At 48.9% G+C, this 15,483-nt stretch overlaps 7 protein-coding genes across 7 annotated transcripts; 4 read left to right on the top strand and 3 right to left on the bottom strand.

Annotated features, from left to right (window-relative positions):
- The first annotated feature begins 301 nt into the window (after positions 1-301).
- LOC137535162 (histone H3) lies at positions 302-730 on the top strand. Its single transcript, XM_068256976.1, has one exon. The coding sequence runs from the start codon at positions 302-304 to the stop codon at positions 710-712; it is 411 nt and encodes a 136-aa protein (XP_068113077.1). The 3' UTR covers positions 713-730.
- A 2,100-nt stretch (positions 731-2,830) lies between these two features.
- On the bottom strand, positions 2,831-3,259 carry LOC137535157 (histone H3-like). The gene has a single exon (XM_068256973.1). It carries the CDS (start codon positions 3,257-3,259, stop codon positions 2,849-2,851), a length of 411 nt encoding a protein of 136 aa, XP_068113074.1. The 3' UTR covers positions 2,831-2,848.
- Positions 3,260-6,295: 3,036 nt separating this feature from the next.
- Positions 6,296-6,676, bottom strand: LOC137535165 (histone H2B-like). The gene has a single exon (XM_068256979.1). It carries the CDS (start codon positions 6,674-6,676, stop codon positions 6,296-6,298), a length of 381 nt encoding a protein of 126 aa, XP_068113080.1.
- Positions 6,677-7,093: 417 nt separating this feature from the next.
- On the top strand, positions 7,094-7,486 carry LOC137535164 (histone H2A type 2-B-like). The gene has a single exon (XM_068256978.1). It carries the CDS (start codon positions 7,094-7,096, stop codon positions 7,484-7,486), a length of 393 nt encoding a protein of 130 aa, XP_068113079.1.
- A 2,621-nt stretch (positions 7,487-10,107) lies between these two features.
- Positions 10,108-10,500, bottom strand: LOC137537042 (histone H2A type 2-B-like). Its single transcript, XM_068259191.1, has one exon. It carries the CDS (start codon positions 10,498-10,500, stop codon positions 10,108-10,110), a length of 393 nt encoding a protein of 130 aa, XP_068115292.1.
- A 417-nt stretch (positions 10,501-10,917) lies between these two features.
- LOC137535171 (histone H2B-like) lies at positions 10,918-11,314 on the top strand. The gene has a single exon (XM_068256984.1). The coding sequence runs from the start codon at positions 10,918-10,920 to the stop codon at positions 11,296-11,298; it is 381 nt and encodes a 126-aa protein (XP_068113085.1). The 3' UTR covers positions 11,299-11,314.
- A 1,599-nt stretch (positions 11,315-12,913) lies between these two features.
- LOC137535161 (histone H3) lies at positions 12,914-13,344 on the top strand. The gene has a single exon (XM_068256975.1). The coding sequence runs from the start codon at positions 12,914-12,916 to the stop codon at positions 13,322-13,324; it is 411 nt and encodes a 136-aa protein (XP_068113076.1). The 3' UTR covers positions 13,325-13,344.
- Positions 13,345-15,483: the final 2,139 nt, after the last annotated feature.

Here is a 15,483-nt window from a genome sequence, read left to right as displayed (position 1 = left end):
ATGGCAGAGGGCGTGCTGTGAGTCGGTGATTGGGGATCATTTTTACGGTCAGTCATTGGCTGCTCTGGGCGGGGTTATTAGGAGGCAGCCCGGTGATTGGATCGTGGGCAACATGAGGCAGACACACAGTACAGGTTGCTATGTAAATGATTATTGGCTCTCCGCGGTGTATCGCGTCACCATGTAGAGGGCGTGGTGTGAGGCAGCCAATGACAGAGAGGCTCGGTCTGTATAAAAGGGCGCTTCCCGGCAGCTTTTCTCATTCTATTTTTGCAAGTGAATAGAGACTATTGCCTGAGCGATGGCCAGAACTAAGCAGACCGCCCGCAAGTCCACCGGAGGGAAAGCTCCCCGCAAGCAGCTGGCCACCAAAGCCGCCCGGAAGAGCGCCCCGGCCACCGGAGGAGTGAAAAAGCCTCACCGCTACCGGCCCGGTACAGTGGCTCTCCGAGAGATCCGCCGCTACCAGAAATCCACCGAGCTGCTGATCCGCAAGCTGCCCTTCCAGCGCCTGGTGCGGGAGATCGCCCAGGACTTCAAGACCGACCTGCGCTTCCAGAGCTCGGCCGTCATGGCTCTGCAGGAGGCCAGCGAGGCTTATCTGGTGGGGCTCTTCGAGGACACCAACCTGTGCGCCATCCACGCCAAGAGGGTCACCATCATGCCCAAAGACATCCAGCTGGCCCGCAGGATCCGCGGCGAGAGGGCATAAGCGCCTCATATTCCGTTAGTATCCCCCACAGAACACAAAGGCTCTTTTCAGAGCCACCCCACATTCTCCATACAGAGCTGTAATGTCGCACATAGCGGTGTACATTGGTTTTCTCTCGTTCTTGCTCCAGTGATATTAAAAACGTCCGTATTAGCATACCAGTTGGATAGGATACAGCTGGAGAGCCGCCACAATCCAGTACGTAATGGTTCTGTCTTCCGATTGGCCACGTAAAAAAAAAAATATTTGTATTCCCTTAGCCTACACAGTAGAGATGGGAAGTTCGGATCTTTTCAATGATCCGGATGATTCGAATTGGATCATTGAAAAGATCCGGATCTTTGATCCGAATCTCGGATCATTTGACTATGGAAGCATTTCGGGGGTGAAATGACTAGCAGGACAGGAGAAGGGGAGGGGGGTGGGCACACAGAGAAGGGGAGAAGATGGACAGAGGGCAGGGAGTGGACAGAGAAGGGAGGAGGGACGAGCAGAGAGCAGAAATGTTTGCACACAATACCCACATGCTGCAATCATATGCTTTACATATATTTCACCTATATGGTCATCTGTGTACTTTGCATGCAAACGTCGCACAGTGCAGCTGTTTAGGAGGATCATATTGCACAGCAATCACAGTGCCTACAAAGTTACTGAGCTGTGCTGAGCCAAAAGTTTCCAATGTGATCACTGTGCAGCACTACGGAACAGCCAGCCTATAATGGGCAGCACATTGCAGCCAGTATGTGTGCTCTACACATATCTGGCAGTGGCAGCCATGTCCCCTCTCTCTCATCTACCTGTCTCCCCTGCAAGGCTGCCTCCCATCCAACAGAGCGATCCATCTCAGCGCTGCTTTCAGGACGCCGCTGCCCGCTGAGAGGGGGCGTGTCGCTCCTGGCCCCGCCCCTTTTGCGATCCGAATCACACATTTTGATGATTCGGATGATTTGACTCACAAAACAGATTCGGATCAAAGATCCGAATTGTTCATGATCCGGACAACACTACTACACAGCAGCGTATAGTGAAGTACACATGTATTGGCGTTAAAGGGACCATATAAATATCACATCTGTGTTCAATCATGACGCAATTTGACTTTAAAAAAAAATCCTCATTAAAGGGAACCTGAAGCGAGTAAAATTAAAAAAAAAATGACCAGGCTGTAAATGAATATTACATACTAACCTCTGTCAGTTCCTCTCAGAAGCTCGCCATTTTCTTCTTAAGTGATCCCTTCCAGTTCTGACTATATTTTGTCAGAACTGAACTATACCAGTTGCTGTCAGTTACAACTGAATGAGCAAGGTCATGTCCATGTTTCCCTATGGCTCAAGTGGGGGATATTTAACAATGTGCTGAACGGGAAGCTGTTATGGGGTAACGGCCATTTTCAAAATGAAGGACAGCAAATTCGTTTGATCACAGTGGACAAATGGGACACAGGAGAGGAGAAATAGATTGAGTAGTAGACTATACAGGCGGCAAGTATGACCTGTGTATAGTTATTTTGACTTTTTATTTTCAGTTCCGGTTCTCTTTAAGTTTTATAATTACCTAGGAAATGTGGGTGTAATTTTGATATATCTGACGTTTATTTAATAAAACTAATCTGTACATAGAAACATCTTAAGCTAGCAAACTGAATGAATACTTTCTTGGCATTCCTATTGGCTTAATAGAGAAGCGTCTGGAGCTTTGATTGGTTGAGCAGAGAAGATGCAATTTCAAATTTCCCGCCGATATTCTGTGGGCTGTAACGTTTTATCCCCATTCCGCCAGTTTAACGGTCCATGACCTATTCTGTACAACGGAGCTGAACTCGAATTTTAAAAAGGGGTATTTGAGCATCACTACATTTAACTGTCTGGACCCCTCTTCTGCCAGTGTGCATCACTTTACAATTAGCTGATCTGGGGCCAATCAGAAGACAAATAAAATATGGCGCTCGAACGTTTGTCGAAGGCTTAAATCCTAGCCAACTGTTATGCTAATGCGGGTATTGTATATTACTTTAGAACGATGAGAATGTTATAAACATGCTATCCAACTGCTGCAATACAGCTCTGTATGGAGAATGTGGGGTGGCTCTGAAAAGAGCCTTTGTAGTGTGGGTGACAATGTATGACGTGCTTATGCCCTCTCGCCGCGGATCCTGCGGGCCAGCTGGATGTCTTTGGGCATGATGGTGACCCTCTTGGCGTGGATGGCGCACAGGTTGGTGTCCTCGAAGAGCCCCACCAGATAAGCCTCGCTGGCCTCCTGCAGAGCCATGACGGCCGAGCTCTGGAAGCGCAGGTCGGTCTTGAAGTCCTGGGCGATCTCCCGCACCAGGCGCTGGAAGGGCAGCTTGCGGATCAGCAGCTCGGTGGATTTCTGGTAGCGGCGGATCTCTCGGAGAGCCACTGTACCGGGCCGGTAGCGGTGAGGCTTCTTTACTCCTCCGGTAGCCGGGGTGCTCTTCCGGGCGGCTTTGGTGGCCAGCTGCTTGCGGGGAGCTTTCCCTCCGGTGGACTTGCGGGCGGTCTGCTTGGTTCTGGCCATCTCTCAATCGGCTGATTCGTCTCACAGGCGAGAATAGACTAAGGAGTAGTGTTGTCCGGATCATGAACGATTCGGATCTTTGATCCGAATCTATTTTATGAGTCGATCATCCGAATCATCAAAATGAACGATTCGGATCGCAAAAGGGGCGGGGCCAGGAGCGACACGCCCCCTCTCAGCGGGCAGCGGGGTCTTGGAAGCAGAGCAGAGATGGATCGCTCTGTTGAAGGGGAGGCAGCCCCAGAGAGAGGGGACATGGGTGCCACTGCCAGATATGTGTAGAGCACACATACTGGCTGCAATGTGCTGCCCATTATAGGCTGGCTGTTCCGTAGTGCTGCACAGTGATCACATTGGAAACTTTTGGCTCAGCACAGCTCAGTAACTTTGCAGGCACTGTGATTGCACTGCACTCGGCACTAAACAGCTGCACTTATCTTCTGGGAATGCTTTCCTTCACTGTGCGACGTTTGCAGTCAAAGTATACAGATGAGCATATAGGTGAAATACATGTAAAGCATATGATTGCTGCATGTGGGTATTGTGTGCAAACATTTCTGCTCTCTGCTCGTCCCTCCTCCCATCTCTGTCCACTCCCTGCCCTCTGTCCATCTTCTCCCCTTCCCTGTGTGTCCACTAGTGTTGTCCGGATCATGAACGATTCGGATCTTTGATCCGAATCTATTTTATGAGTTGATCATCCGAATCATCAAAATGAACGATTCGGATCGCAAAAGGGGCGGGGCCAGGAGTGACACGCCCCCTCCCAGCGGGCAGCGGGGTCCTGGAAGCAGGGATCGCTCTGTTGGATGGGAGGCAGCCTTGCAGGGACAGCAGGTAGATGAGAGAGAGGGGACATGGGTGCCACTGCCAGATATGTGTAGAGCACACATACTGGCTATAATGTGCTGCTCATTATAGGCTGGCTGTTCCGTAGTGCTGCACAGTGATCACATTGGAAGCTTTTGGCTCAGCACAGCTCAGTAACTTTGCAGACAGTGTGATTGAAAGGCAATATAATCCTCCTGCACTCGGCACTAAACAGCTGCACTTATCTTCTGGGAATGCTTTCTTTCACTGTGCGACCTTTTCTTTCAAAGTGTACAGATGAACATATAGGTGAAATACATGTAAGGCATATGACTTCAGCATGTGGGTATTACGTGCAAACATTTCTGCTCTCTGCTCGTCCCTCCTCCCTTCTCTGTCCACTCCCTGCCCTCTGTCCATCTTCTCCCCTTCTCTGTGTGTCCACTCCCTCCCCTTCTCCTGTCCACAGACCTGTCCTGCTGTTCATTATACCCCCGAATGCTTCCGGTAGTAAAATGATCCGAGATTCGGATCAAAGATCCGGATCTCTTCAATGATCCGATTCGAATCATCCGGATCATTGAAAAGATCCGAACTTCCCATCTCTAGTGTCCACCCCCCTCCCCTTCTCCTGTCCACAGCAGGGAAAGACCTGTCCTGCTAGTCATCTCACCCCGAATGCTTCGGTAGTAAAATGATCCGAGATTCGGATCAAAGATCCGGATCTTTTCAATGATCCGATTCGAATCATCCGGATCATTGAAAAGATCCGAACTTCCCATCTCTACTAAGGAGAGCGGCCGGGAAGCGCCTTTTTATACAGCCCGCGCCTCTCTGACATTGGCTGCCTCACACCACGCCCCCTATATGGTGACAGGAGACAGCGCGGAGAGCCAATTGTCATCAACATTCTATCTCCATATTAGCCTGCGCTGTGTCTGCCTCGCGCTGGCGGGACATCCAATCACCAGGCGACTCCTCCTAATCTTCCCGCCCAGTGCAGTCAATGATTTACCGTAAAACTCCCCCTACTATCCCCATTCCCCGACTCTGCCATGTTAAGTCCTATTTATAAGCGCCGTGGCTTCTGATTGGCCGGGGTGATCGGGAGCTTTTAATGGATTGGCTACTGCAGAACATTTGTTATTTTTCAATTATCCCGCCACAAAATTGCTTTATTACCTGAGACTGAAATTATACGATGTTGACTGATTTTGTTCCTACGTATTGAACTGTCTATCTTAAAAAGATACTATTTAATTTATATATCTACTAAGTGAAAAGGAAATAGAGGCAGATGAGCCACGTGTCTCTGCAGAAGATCTGTATTTTACATGCATGTGCATCACTCTGTATCGCGTAATGCAAGACACAGGCTAGGCTGGTGATTACTTCTTGTCAGGAAGACAGTTTAGGGGACCTACAATCTCCCTCCTCCTGCCCTGTGCGGGGCGTCAGTCGGGGCAGTAATGAGTCTCCTCGCTCCACACACGGTCTGAGCGTTCTAGAACTCTGGGAATCTGCTGAGAGTGGTCATTTCTAATGCGCTTTAGTGATACAATTACAACTTTCCAACCACCAGCGTCCATGCACCCCATTATATAGCTTTATTTCATAGTATTATGCAATACGTATTATTTAGAGACGTCACCCTATCTGTCCGGATGGGCCATTTCTACAACAACCCCACCAGCTGCACAGACCCGTCAGGATGGATTCTACTTCTATAGAGAAATGCACGAGAAGTCCTGTCGCTGGCCATTCCCGCTATCTGCTTCTCTGAATAAATTGCGGCTGAAATATCACAGCGACCGGGATCTATGGCTGGAGACAGGAGAAAACTAGTGTATTCTCAGGAAAACTGCGGTAGTTCTAAGATTCTAACGTGTACTGGAATGGTTACTAAATACTGCAGGAGAAACTAATACATCACTAAAGATCCCCTGATCCGATTCAGAAATAGTAAAGTCAAATCCACGCGGCTAGAGGAGTTCGGTAACCTCGGTGTGAGAATCCACCTCCCTGCTCACTAACCCTGTACTGCACCCCTCCCTATACAGCACGTACGTGAATGTACAGAAAAGCCGCATAGTGAATATTGAGTGGCTCTTAGAACGAAACACTAACAGCGCATTTAACATATCAATACATAGCCCTGCAGTGAATGAGTGGGTGGCTCTGAAAAGAGCCTTTGGGTTTCCTGTGTTGTAGTCGGGTGAGAGGAGATTACTTGGCGCTGGTGTACTTGGTGACGGCCTTGGTGCCCTCGGACACGGCGTGCTTGGCCAGCTCTCCCGGCAGCAACAGGCGGACGGCGGTCTGGATCTCCCGGGAGGTGATGGTGTGGCGCTTGTTGTAATGAGCCAGGCGGGAAGCTTCCCCGGCGATGCGCTCGAAGATGTCATTGACGAAGGAGTTCATGATGCTCATGGCCTTGGAGGAGATGCCGGTGTCGGGGTGCACCTGCTTCAGCACCTTGTACACGTAGATGGCGTAACTCTCCTTCCTGGTCTTCCTGCGCTTCTTGCCGTCCTTCTTCTGCACCTTACTCACCGCTTTCTTAGAGCCCTTCTTGGGCGCCGGGGCGGATTTGGCTGGTTCAGGCATAGCTGCTGATTCTTAGTAACTCTATAGAGTGCGGAGACACAATGAGGAGCAGCGCCGCCTCCCCTCCTTATATAGGCGGCCTATGCTAATCAGGCTGCAGGAGAGCCGGCTCACACTATTGGATAGCGTCACTAGCACCGCCTGATGACCGTCCCTTATAGCTGATTGGTTGTAAGAGTGTGACTTGCATAGTGATGCACGCAACAAACAACTCCAGATGCAATTGGCTGCAAAAGTACAGAGCCCCGCCCCGGTATTTGCTGATTAATGGATAACCAGACTCTCACGCTATTGGCTGAGTTGAATAGCAGCCAATCGGGTGGCAGCGCGGGGCGGGCAGCAGAGTATATAGGGCAGGAGGAGGGGCGGATACGTTTATTCTCGTGTTGGAGAGTTATCTGTAACCCTGAAGTCATCATGTCCGGAAGAGGCAAACAAGGCGGCAAGGCTCGTGCCAAGGCCAAGACTCGCTCCTCCCGGGCCGGCCTGCAGTTCCCAGTCGGCCGTGTTCACCGTCTGCTGAGGAAGGGCAACTATGCGCAGCGGGTGGGGGCCGGAGCTCCGGTCTATCTGGCCGCAGTGCTGGAGTATCTGACCGCTGAGATCCTGGAGCTGGCTGGCAACGCCGCCCGGGACAACAAGAAGACCCGCATCATCCCCCGCCACCTGCAGCTGGCCGTGCGCAACGACGAGGAGCTCAACAAGCTGCTGGGTGGGGTGACCATCGCTCAGGGGGGCGTCCTGCCCAACATCCAGGCCGTGCTGCTGCCCAAGAAGACCGAGAGCCACAAGGCCGCCAAGAGCAAGTAACTCACTGCAGCTAAAGAGATCGCACAGAACACCACAAAGGCTCTTTTCAGAGCCACCCACACTGTCTGCTAAAGAGCCTGATGCGCATTATTTTTTTACTGCATACGTTGCAGAGACGTGTCCCTTAATTCTGTAACCAAAAGTACACCCCCTGTGTTAGAGGCCGAAACTAATGTAACATTCAGAACAGTTTCATTCCTTAGAAGTCCCGCTCCATATGTGCCACATGATCGGATCAGGGATTCATGCATGCATTTCATTCTAGTAAAGAATTAGAAGTACATCGCGAATTGGCACATAAAGTAAAGTAGAAAACGATCGCTGCGTTTCGTAGATGGAAGTAATGTTCCCTAGCAGTCAAATTCGTAATAAGATCAGAGGGATCCTCGTGACTGGCCAGTTACACGTGTTCTTGTTACAGACGGAATGTAATGCAGCTGTACAATAACTTCCTTCCAATGCACAGCCATATAAGCAGCATAGAGAGCACGTGTGTATCAGAAAGCAGGCCATATACGGTGCTGGGAACGTTCCTCTTCACCAGATAAAATTGTGTAGTACAAACCATATAGCATATTTATCTACACACTAAATGTCTGGAGAGTGATATTTTGGATGATGGGAGAAGCTTCTGTTGCTGTGATTGGTGAAGGCAGAGCAGTTGCTATTTTCATATTTTCCAGGACAGCTTTGTGGCATTATTTGATGCTGTGCCGGCCCGTCGTTCACTACAAAGGGAGGGGGGATCTTAGAGGGACAGCTCAAAGCAGTGCACCATTGCTAATCGTTTAAGGTGTTCTCTCGAGGTCATAACGATTTGGTTAAAAATATTATATTGTATAATTAATATTCAGATACTGAAGCAATGGAAAGTCTGAAGTGTGGAGGGAACCAATACAAAGGTACTAGAGTCATGTTCTCTTATTCCCCGCATGGTGGCAGCAGTGCATCAGAAGGAAGATACAGGAAAGAACACTGCAACAGAAATGATACATTGTTTTGTGCCTCGCACTGCCTTTGTGTCAGTTCCCTCCAAATTTAAGACGTTCGAAAGGCAACAACACATTGCTTCATGATCTCAATATTACTTTTACAATATAAAACTCTTAACCAAATCGTTAAATGACATCGAAAACATCTTTAAACGCTAGCAATGCCTCTACAAAACCCGCTATTGTAACTCCTTGTGCATGTACAGAATATTTACATTGGTTTTCGTTAGAGCATCCGTGGAATACAGTAGAGAGGTAAATGTAAGGTTGTATGTATTCCACAGGGTGGCAGCACTGTATTTTAACCGATGTGCAATGAGGCTATTTTCCAAGCATTTCCACCACATGTGCAAGGACTGGGTGACTTCGTTGAAGCAAGTCACGTTCATAGTCAAAGCCCTCTCCACTGCATGTAGAAGGATGCACGGCTGCATTGTGTTTCTGATGTTAATGACAGGGCAGTTTCTATGAGGTGAGTCTTACTTTTTCCACTACCCTGCGATTTGCTTCTGATCGCAAATCGCATGGTACATTAAACTAATGGAAACTGCAGCAGCAATTTCCATTAGTGCGATGCGATTTTGGTCAAAGCGCAATCGTCGTCCTGCCGTGTTTTGTATGCGATTGAGCTGTACTATAATGAGTATAGTAGCTCAATCGCAATCGCATAGTGGAAATTGAAACGCGATTGCGATCGCAATCGTGATCGCGTTTCATAGTGGAAAAGAGCCCAACCCCTTCCCCCGATGCGGGGAGAATAGCATGCCCATTGCTTCATAATCGGAATATTACATTTACAATATACTTGAATATTTTAAATCGTTCAATGACAGAACATTTTTTAAACGCTTGGCAATGTATAGCAAATGCTGAATTGTCTAGCTCCAACAATTTAACCTACATCCAGTAGACTTTACTATCCCCTCCCGCCCTTTGTCAGTGAATGTAGGAAGATTTGACGGGTAGGTTATTTCGTCGGTGGTGCACCTGCTATATCGTTTATGGAGGAGCTGTGAGCTGGCATGATGCCGCAAATTTGAAAAATATCAGCTGCTCTGTCTCCACCAATCACAGCTACAGTGCAGAAGCGTCGATCATCAGCCAATAGCAGTGCCAGAATATTGCCCTCCAGCTAGCGAATCAGATAAATGGGTTTTGTACTACCTACCTAAAATACATTTCTCTTAATTGAAACAAGCCCGTTAACCAGCAGAGAAACGTTCCCAGCACCGTACATGGATCTGATGCTCTCTATTGCCTGTTGCTAACAGCGCTTATACACGTGCTTTCTGCAGGCTGCAGTGCTCCGCGTGCAGATTGGGAGGAAGTTACTGTACTATCTGTAACAAGAACGCGTGTACTGCCAGTCTGGGAATCGCTCTGATCCGATTATAACGTATGTGGCAGAGATGGAGCGGGACTTCTATCTATGGAATGAAACTGTTCTGTAGGTTACATTAGTTTCGGCCTCTAACACAGGGGGTGTACTTTTGGTTACAGAATTAAGGGACACGTCTCTGCAACGTATGCAGTAAAAAATAATGCGCATCAGGCTCTTTAGCAGACAGTGTGGGTGGCTCTGAAAAGAGCCTTTGTGGTGTTCTGTGCGATCTCTTTAGCTGCAGGGAATTACTTGCTCTTGGCGGCCTTGTGGCTCTCGGTCTTCTTGGGCAGCAGCACGGCCTGGATGTTGGGCAGGACGCCCCCCTGGGCGATGGTCACCCCACCCAGCAGCTTGTTGAGCTCCTCGTCGTTGCGCACGGCCAGCTGCAGGTGGCGGGGGATAATGCGGATCTTCTTGTTGTCCCGGGCGGCGTTACCAGCCAGCTCCAGGATCTCAGCGGTCAGATACTCCAGCACTGCGGCCAGATAGACCGGAGCTCCGGCCCCCACCCGCTCCGCATAGTTGCCCTTCCTCAGCAGACGGTGTACACGGCCGACTGGGAACTGCAGGCCGGCCCGGGAGGAGCGAGTCTTGGCCTTGGCACGAGCCTTGCCGCCTTGTTTGCCTCTTCCGGACATGATAACTTCAGGAATACAGATAACTCTCCAACACGAGAATAACCCAACCCGCCCCTCCTCCTGCCCTATATACTCTGCTGCCCGCCCCGCGCTGCCGCCTGATTGGCTTCTATTCAACTCAGCCAATAGCGTGAGAGTCTGGTTATCCACTAATCCGCAAATACCGGGGCGGGGCTCTGTACTTTTGCAGCCAATTGCATCTGGAGTTGTTTGTTGCGTGCATCACTATGCAAGTCACACTCTTACAACCAATCAGCTATAAGGGACGGTCATCAGGCGGCGCTAGTGCCGCTATCCAATAGTGTGAGCCGGCTTTCCTGCAGCCTGATTAGCATAGGCGGCCTATATAAGGAGGGGAGGCGGCGCTGCTCCTCATTGTGTCTTCGCACTCTGCAGAGATACTAAGAATTCGCAGCTATGGTCGAACCAGCCAAGTCCGCTCCGGCGCCCAAGAAGGGCTCTAAGAAAGCGGTGAGTAAGGTGCAGAAGAAGGACGGCAAGAAGCGCAGGAAGACCAGGAAGGAGAGTTACGCCATCTACGTGTACAAGGTGCTGAAGCAGGTGCACCCCGACACCGGCATCTCCTCCAAGGCCATGAGCATCATGAACTCCTTCGTCAATGACATCTTCGAGCGCATCGCCGGGGAAGCTTCCCGCCTGGCTCATTACAACAAGCGCTCCACCATCACCTCCCGGGAGATCCAGACCGCTGTCCGCCTGCTGCTGCCGGGAGAGCTGGCCAAGCACGCCGTGTCCGAGGGCACCAAGGCCGTCACCAAGTACACCAGCGCCAAGTAATCGCCTCTCACCCGACTACACAGAAAACCCAAAGGCTCTTTTCAGAGCCATCCACTCATTCACTGCAGGGCTATGTGCTGCTGTTATATTCGGTTTATAAATCTTAATGTTCTAAGAGTCAGCACACATTCATTATGCAGTTATTCTATACATTTGCATGTGTAGCAGGGACAGTACAGGGTTCAGTGATGTGAGCAGGAAGAGGGAATCCTCACACCGAGGTTATCGATCTCTAGCCGCGTGGATCTGATTTATAAATCCGTATTTCTGGATCGGATCTGTAGTGATGAAAGTTTACTCTGCGGTATTTTTAGTAGCAATTTCAGTATATATAGAATATAGGAGACCTCTGTACATATCAGTCTTCCTGCGCATGGTGTACAGGTCCATACGTATCACTCTCCACTGCCAGTTATGTAGATCTACATTATCCCGGTTGCTGTAACGTTTCAGCCGCACTTTTTTTTCAGAGAAGCAGATGGCAGAGATTACTGGGACTTCGTGCAATTTATCTACAGAATCTATCCTGTGGTGTTGTGGTAGGAACAGCCAATCCGGACAGATAGGGTGACGTCTCTAACTACGTATTGCATAATACTAGGAAATAAAATTATATTGGGCTGCATGGATGGTGGTGGTTTGAAAGCTGTAAATATATCACTTAAACTCAGCCGCCACATTAGAAATGACCGCTTTCAAGCACATCTTCCATAAAAATATACATCTTATAAGTTTGATATTATTAACAAGAACATATAATAAAAGGCATCGCGGTGAATTTGATAAATGGTGAACGAGAAACCACCTAGATATCCGATCTGCTGAGACATCCGGTCACTGCAGCGGAACTAATCCCGATTCCCAGAGTTCTAGAACGCTTAGGTCGGTCCGTGTGTGGAGCGAGGAGACTTGTTACTGCCCCGCAAAGGGGGAGGGAGATTTCAGGAATCCTAATCCGTAAATCCGTCTCCCTCTCAACAATTACCGGTAATCACCAGCCTGGCCGATCCGCTATCATGATACAGAGTGATGCACATACGTGTAAAATGCAGATCTAAAGCAGAGAAACGTGACTCGTCTACCTCTATTCCTTTCCGCTTTTACATATATAAATAGTATATTTTAAAGATGATAGAAGATGCAATACATGGAACAAAACCAGGTAAAATCAGTATAAAGGCGGGATGCTGTAACAAAGCCGTTTGTGGAGGGACAATTGAAAAAATAACAAATATTCAGCGAAAGCCAATCAATCAAAAGCTCCCGATCACCCCGGCCAATCAGAAGCCACGACGCTTATAAATGGGAATTAGCATGGCAGAGGGCGTGCTGTGAGTCGGTGATTGGGGATCATTTTTACGGTCAGTCATTGGCTGCTCTGGGCGGGGTTATTAGGAGGCAGCCCGGTGATTGGATCGTGGGCAACATGAGGCAGACACACAGTACAGGTTGCTATGTAAATGATTATTGGCTCTCCGCGGTGTATCGCGTCACCATGTAGAGGGCGTGGTGTGAGGCAGCCAATGACAGAGAGGCTCGGTCTGTATAAAAGGGCGCTTCCCGGCAGCTTTTCTCATTCTATTTTTGCAAGTGAATAGAGACTATTGCCTGAGCGATGGCCAGAACTAAGCAGACCGCCCGCAAGTCCACCGGAGGGAAAGCTCCCCGCAAGCAGCTGGCCACCAAAGCCGCCCGGAAGAGCGCCCCGGCCACCGGAGGAGTGAAAAAGCCTCACCGCTACCGGCCCGGTACAGTGGCTCTCCGAGAGATCCGCCGCTACCAGAAATCCACCGAGCTGCTGATCCGCAAGCTGCCCTTCCAGCGCCTGGTGCGGGAGATCGCCCAGGACTTCAAGACCGACCTGCGCTTCCAGAGCTCGGCCGTCATGGCTCTGCAGGAGGCCAGCGAGGCTTATCTGGTGGGGCTCTTCGAGGACACCAACCTGTGCGCCATCCACGCCAAGAGGGTCACCATCATGCCCAAGGACATCCAGCTGGCCCGCAGGATCCGCGGCGAGAGGGCATAAGCGCCTCATATTCCGTTAGTATCCCCCACAGAACACAAAGGCTCTTTTCAGAGCCACCCCACATTCTCCATACAGAGCTGTAATGTCGCACATAGCGGTGTACATTGGTTTTCTCTCGTTCTTGCTCCAGTGATATTAAAAACGTCCGTATTAGCATACCAGTTGGATAGGATACAGCTGGAGAGCCGCCACAATCCAGTACGTAATGGTTCTGTCTTCCGATTGGCCACGTAAAAAAAAAAATATTTGTATTCCCTTAGCCTACACAGTAGAGATGGGAAGTTCGGATCTTTTCAATGATCCGGATGATTCGAATTGGATCATTGAAAAGATCCGGATCTTTGATCCGAATCTCGGATCATTTGACTATGGAAGCATTTCGGGGGTGAAATGACTAGCAGGACAGGAGAAGGGGAGGGGGGTGGGCACACAGAGAAGGGGAGAAGATGGACAGAGGGCAGGGAGTGGACAGAGAAGGGAGGAGGGACGAGCAGAGAGCAGAAATGTTTGCACACAATACCCACATGCTGCAATCATATGCTTTACATATATTTCACCTATATGGTCATCTGTGTACTTTGCATGCAAACGTCGCACAGTGCAGCTGTTTAGGAGGATCATATTGCACAGCAATCACAGTGCCTACAAAGTTACTGAGCTGTGCTGAGCCAAAAGTTTCCAATGTGATCACTGTGCAGCACTACGGAACAGCCAGCCTATAATGGGCAGCACATTGCAGCCAGTATGTGTGCTCTACACATATCTGGCAGTGGCAGCCATGTCCCCTCTCTCTCATCTACCTGTCTCCCCTGCAAGGCTGCCTCCCATCCAACAGAGCGATCCATCTCAGCGCTGCTTTCAGGACGCCGCTGCCCGCTGAGAGGGGGCGTGTCGCTCCTGGCCCCGCCCCTTTTGCGATCCGAATCACACATTTTGATGATTCGGATGATTTGACTCACAAAACAGATTCGGATCAAAGATCCGAATTGTTCATGATCCGGACAACACTACTACACAGCAGCGTATAGTGAAGTACACATGTATTGGCGTTAAAGGGACCATATAAATATCACATCTGTGTTCAATCATGACGCAATTTGACTTTAAAAAAAAATCCTCATTAAAGGGAACCTGAAGCGAGTAAAATTAAAAAAAAAAATGACCAGGCTGTAAATGAATATTACATACTAACCTCTGTCAGTTCCTCTCAGAAGCTCGCCATTTTCTTCTTAAGTGATCCCTTCCAGTTCTGACTATATTTTGTCAGAACTGAACTATACCAGTTGCTGTCAGTTACAACTGAATGAGCAAGGTCATGTCCATGTTTCCCTATGGCTCAAGTGGGGGATATTTAACAATGTGCTGAACGGGAAGCTGTTATGGGGTAACGGCCATTTTCAAAATGAAGGACAGCAAATTCGTTTGATCACAGTGGACAAATGGGACACAGGAGAGGAGAAATAGATTGAGTAGTAGACTATACAGGCGGCAAGTATGACCTGTGTATAGTTATTTTGACTTTTTATTTTCAGTTCCGGTTCTCTTTAAGTTTTATAATTACCTAGGAAATGTGGGTGTAATTTTGATATATCTGACGTTTATTTAATAAAACTAATCTGTACATAGAAACATCTTAAGCTAGCAAACTGAATGAATACTTTCTTGGCATTCCTATTGGCTTAATAGAGAAGCGTCTGGAGCTTTGATTGGTTGAGCAGAGAAGATGCAATTTCAAATTTCCCGCCGATATTCTGTGGGCTGTAACGTTTTATCCCCATTCCGCCAGTTTAACGGTCCGTGACCTATTCTGTACAACGGAGCTGGCTGTGTTCTGCGAGTGCTCGGTGAGTTGCAAACTTATCTGAAAAAGTGAATTCCAGAACACGGTGGATGAGACACGTAATCCTGAGAAATAAACGGATAATCGTTTATTGGGATTTATCGGAATGTCCACACAGTATAGATAAAAAAAAAACAAAAGAAAATGTCAGTCTATTTGGAGGTACGATGAGAAAGACAAGCTTTTCCTGCTTGTGCAGAATCAATGATTTACTTTCATTCAAAGGGTTGCGCGGCAAAAGCCGCTTATGAGTTTGCATTTGAAACTGGAAAATCGGCCCCGCCCTTTCCACCGCAGTCTCCTCCGAGGTCCGCCCAGG

Source organism: Hyperolius riggenbachi, chromosome 10 (genome assembly GCF_040937935.1).
Source record: "Hyperolius riggenbachi isolate aHypRig1 chromosome 10, aHypRig1.pri, whole genome shotgun sequence".
Lineage (NCBI taxonomy): Eukaryota > Metazoa > Chordata > Amphibia > Anura > Hyperoliidae > Hyperolius > Hyperolius riggenbachi.
The sequence above is the reverse complement of the archived record's forward strand: the minus strand, read 5'-3'. Positions and strand labels throughout refer to the sequence as shown.

Coding starts and splice junctions, on each gene's coding strand:
- LOC137535162 (XM_068256976.1), top strand. CDS start 302: ATGGCCAGAACTAAGCAGACCGCCCGCAAGTCCACCGGAGGGAAAGCT.
- LOC137535157 (XM_068256973.1), bottom strand. CDS start 3,259: ATGGCCAGAACCAAGCAGACCGCCCGCAAGTCCACCGGAGGGAAAGCT.
- LOC137535165 (XM_068256979.1), bottom strand. CDS start 6,676: ATGCCTGAACCAGCCAAATCCGCCCCGGCGCCCAAGAAGGGCTCTAAG.
- LOC137535164 (XM_068256978.1), top strand. CDS start 7,094: ATGTCCGGAAGAGGCAAACAAGGCGGCAAGGCTCGTGCCAAGGCCAAG.
- LOC137537042 (XM_068259191.1), bottom strand. CDS start 10,500: ATGTCCGGAAGAGGCAAACAAGGCGGCAAGGCTCGTGCCAAGGCCAAG.
- LOC137535171 (XM_068256984.1), top strand. CDS start 10,918: ATGGTCGAACCAGCCAAGTCCGCTCCGGCGCCCAAGAAGGGCTCTAAG.
- LOC137535161 (XM_068256975.1), top strand. CDS start 12,914: ATGGCCAGAACTAAGCAGACCGCCCGCAAGTCCACCGGAGGGAAAGCT.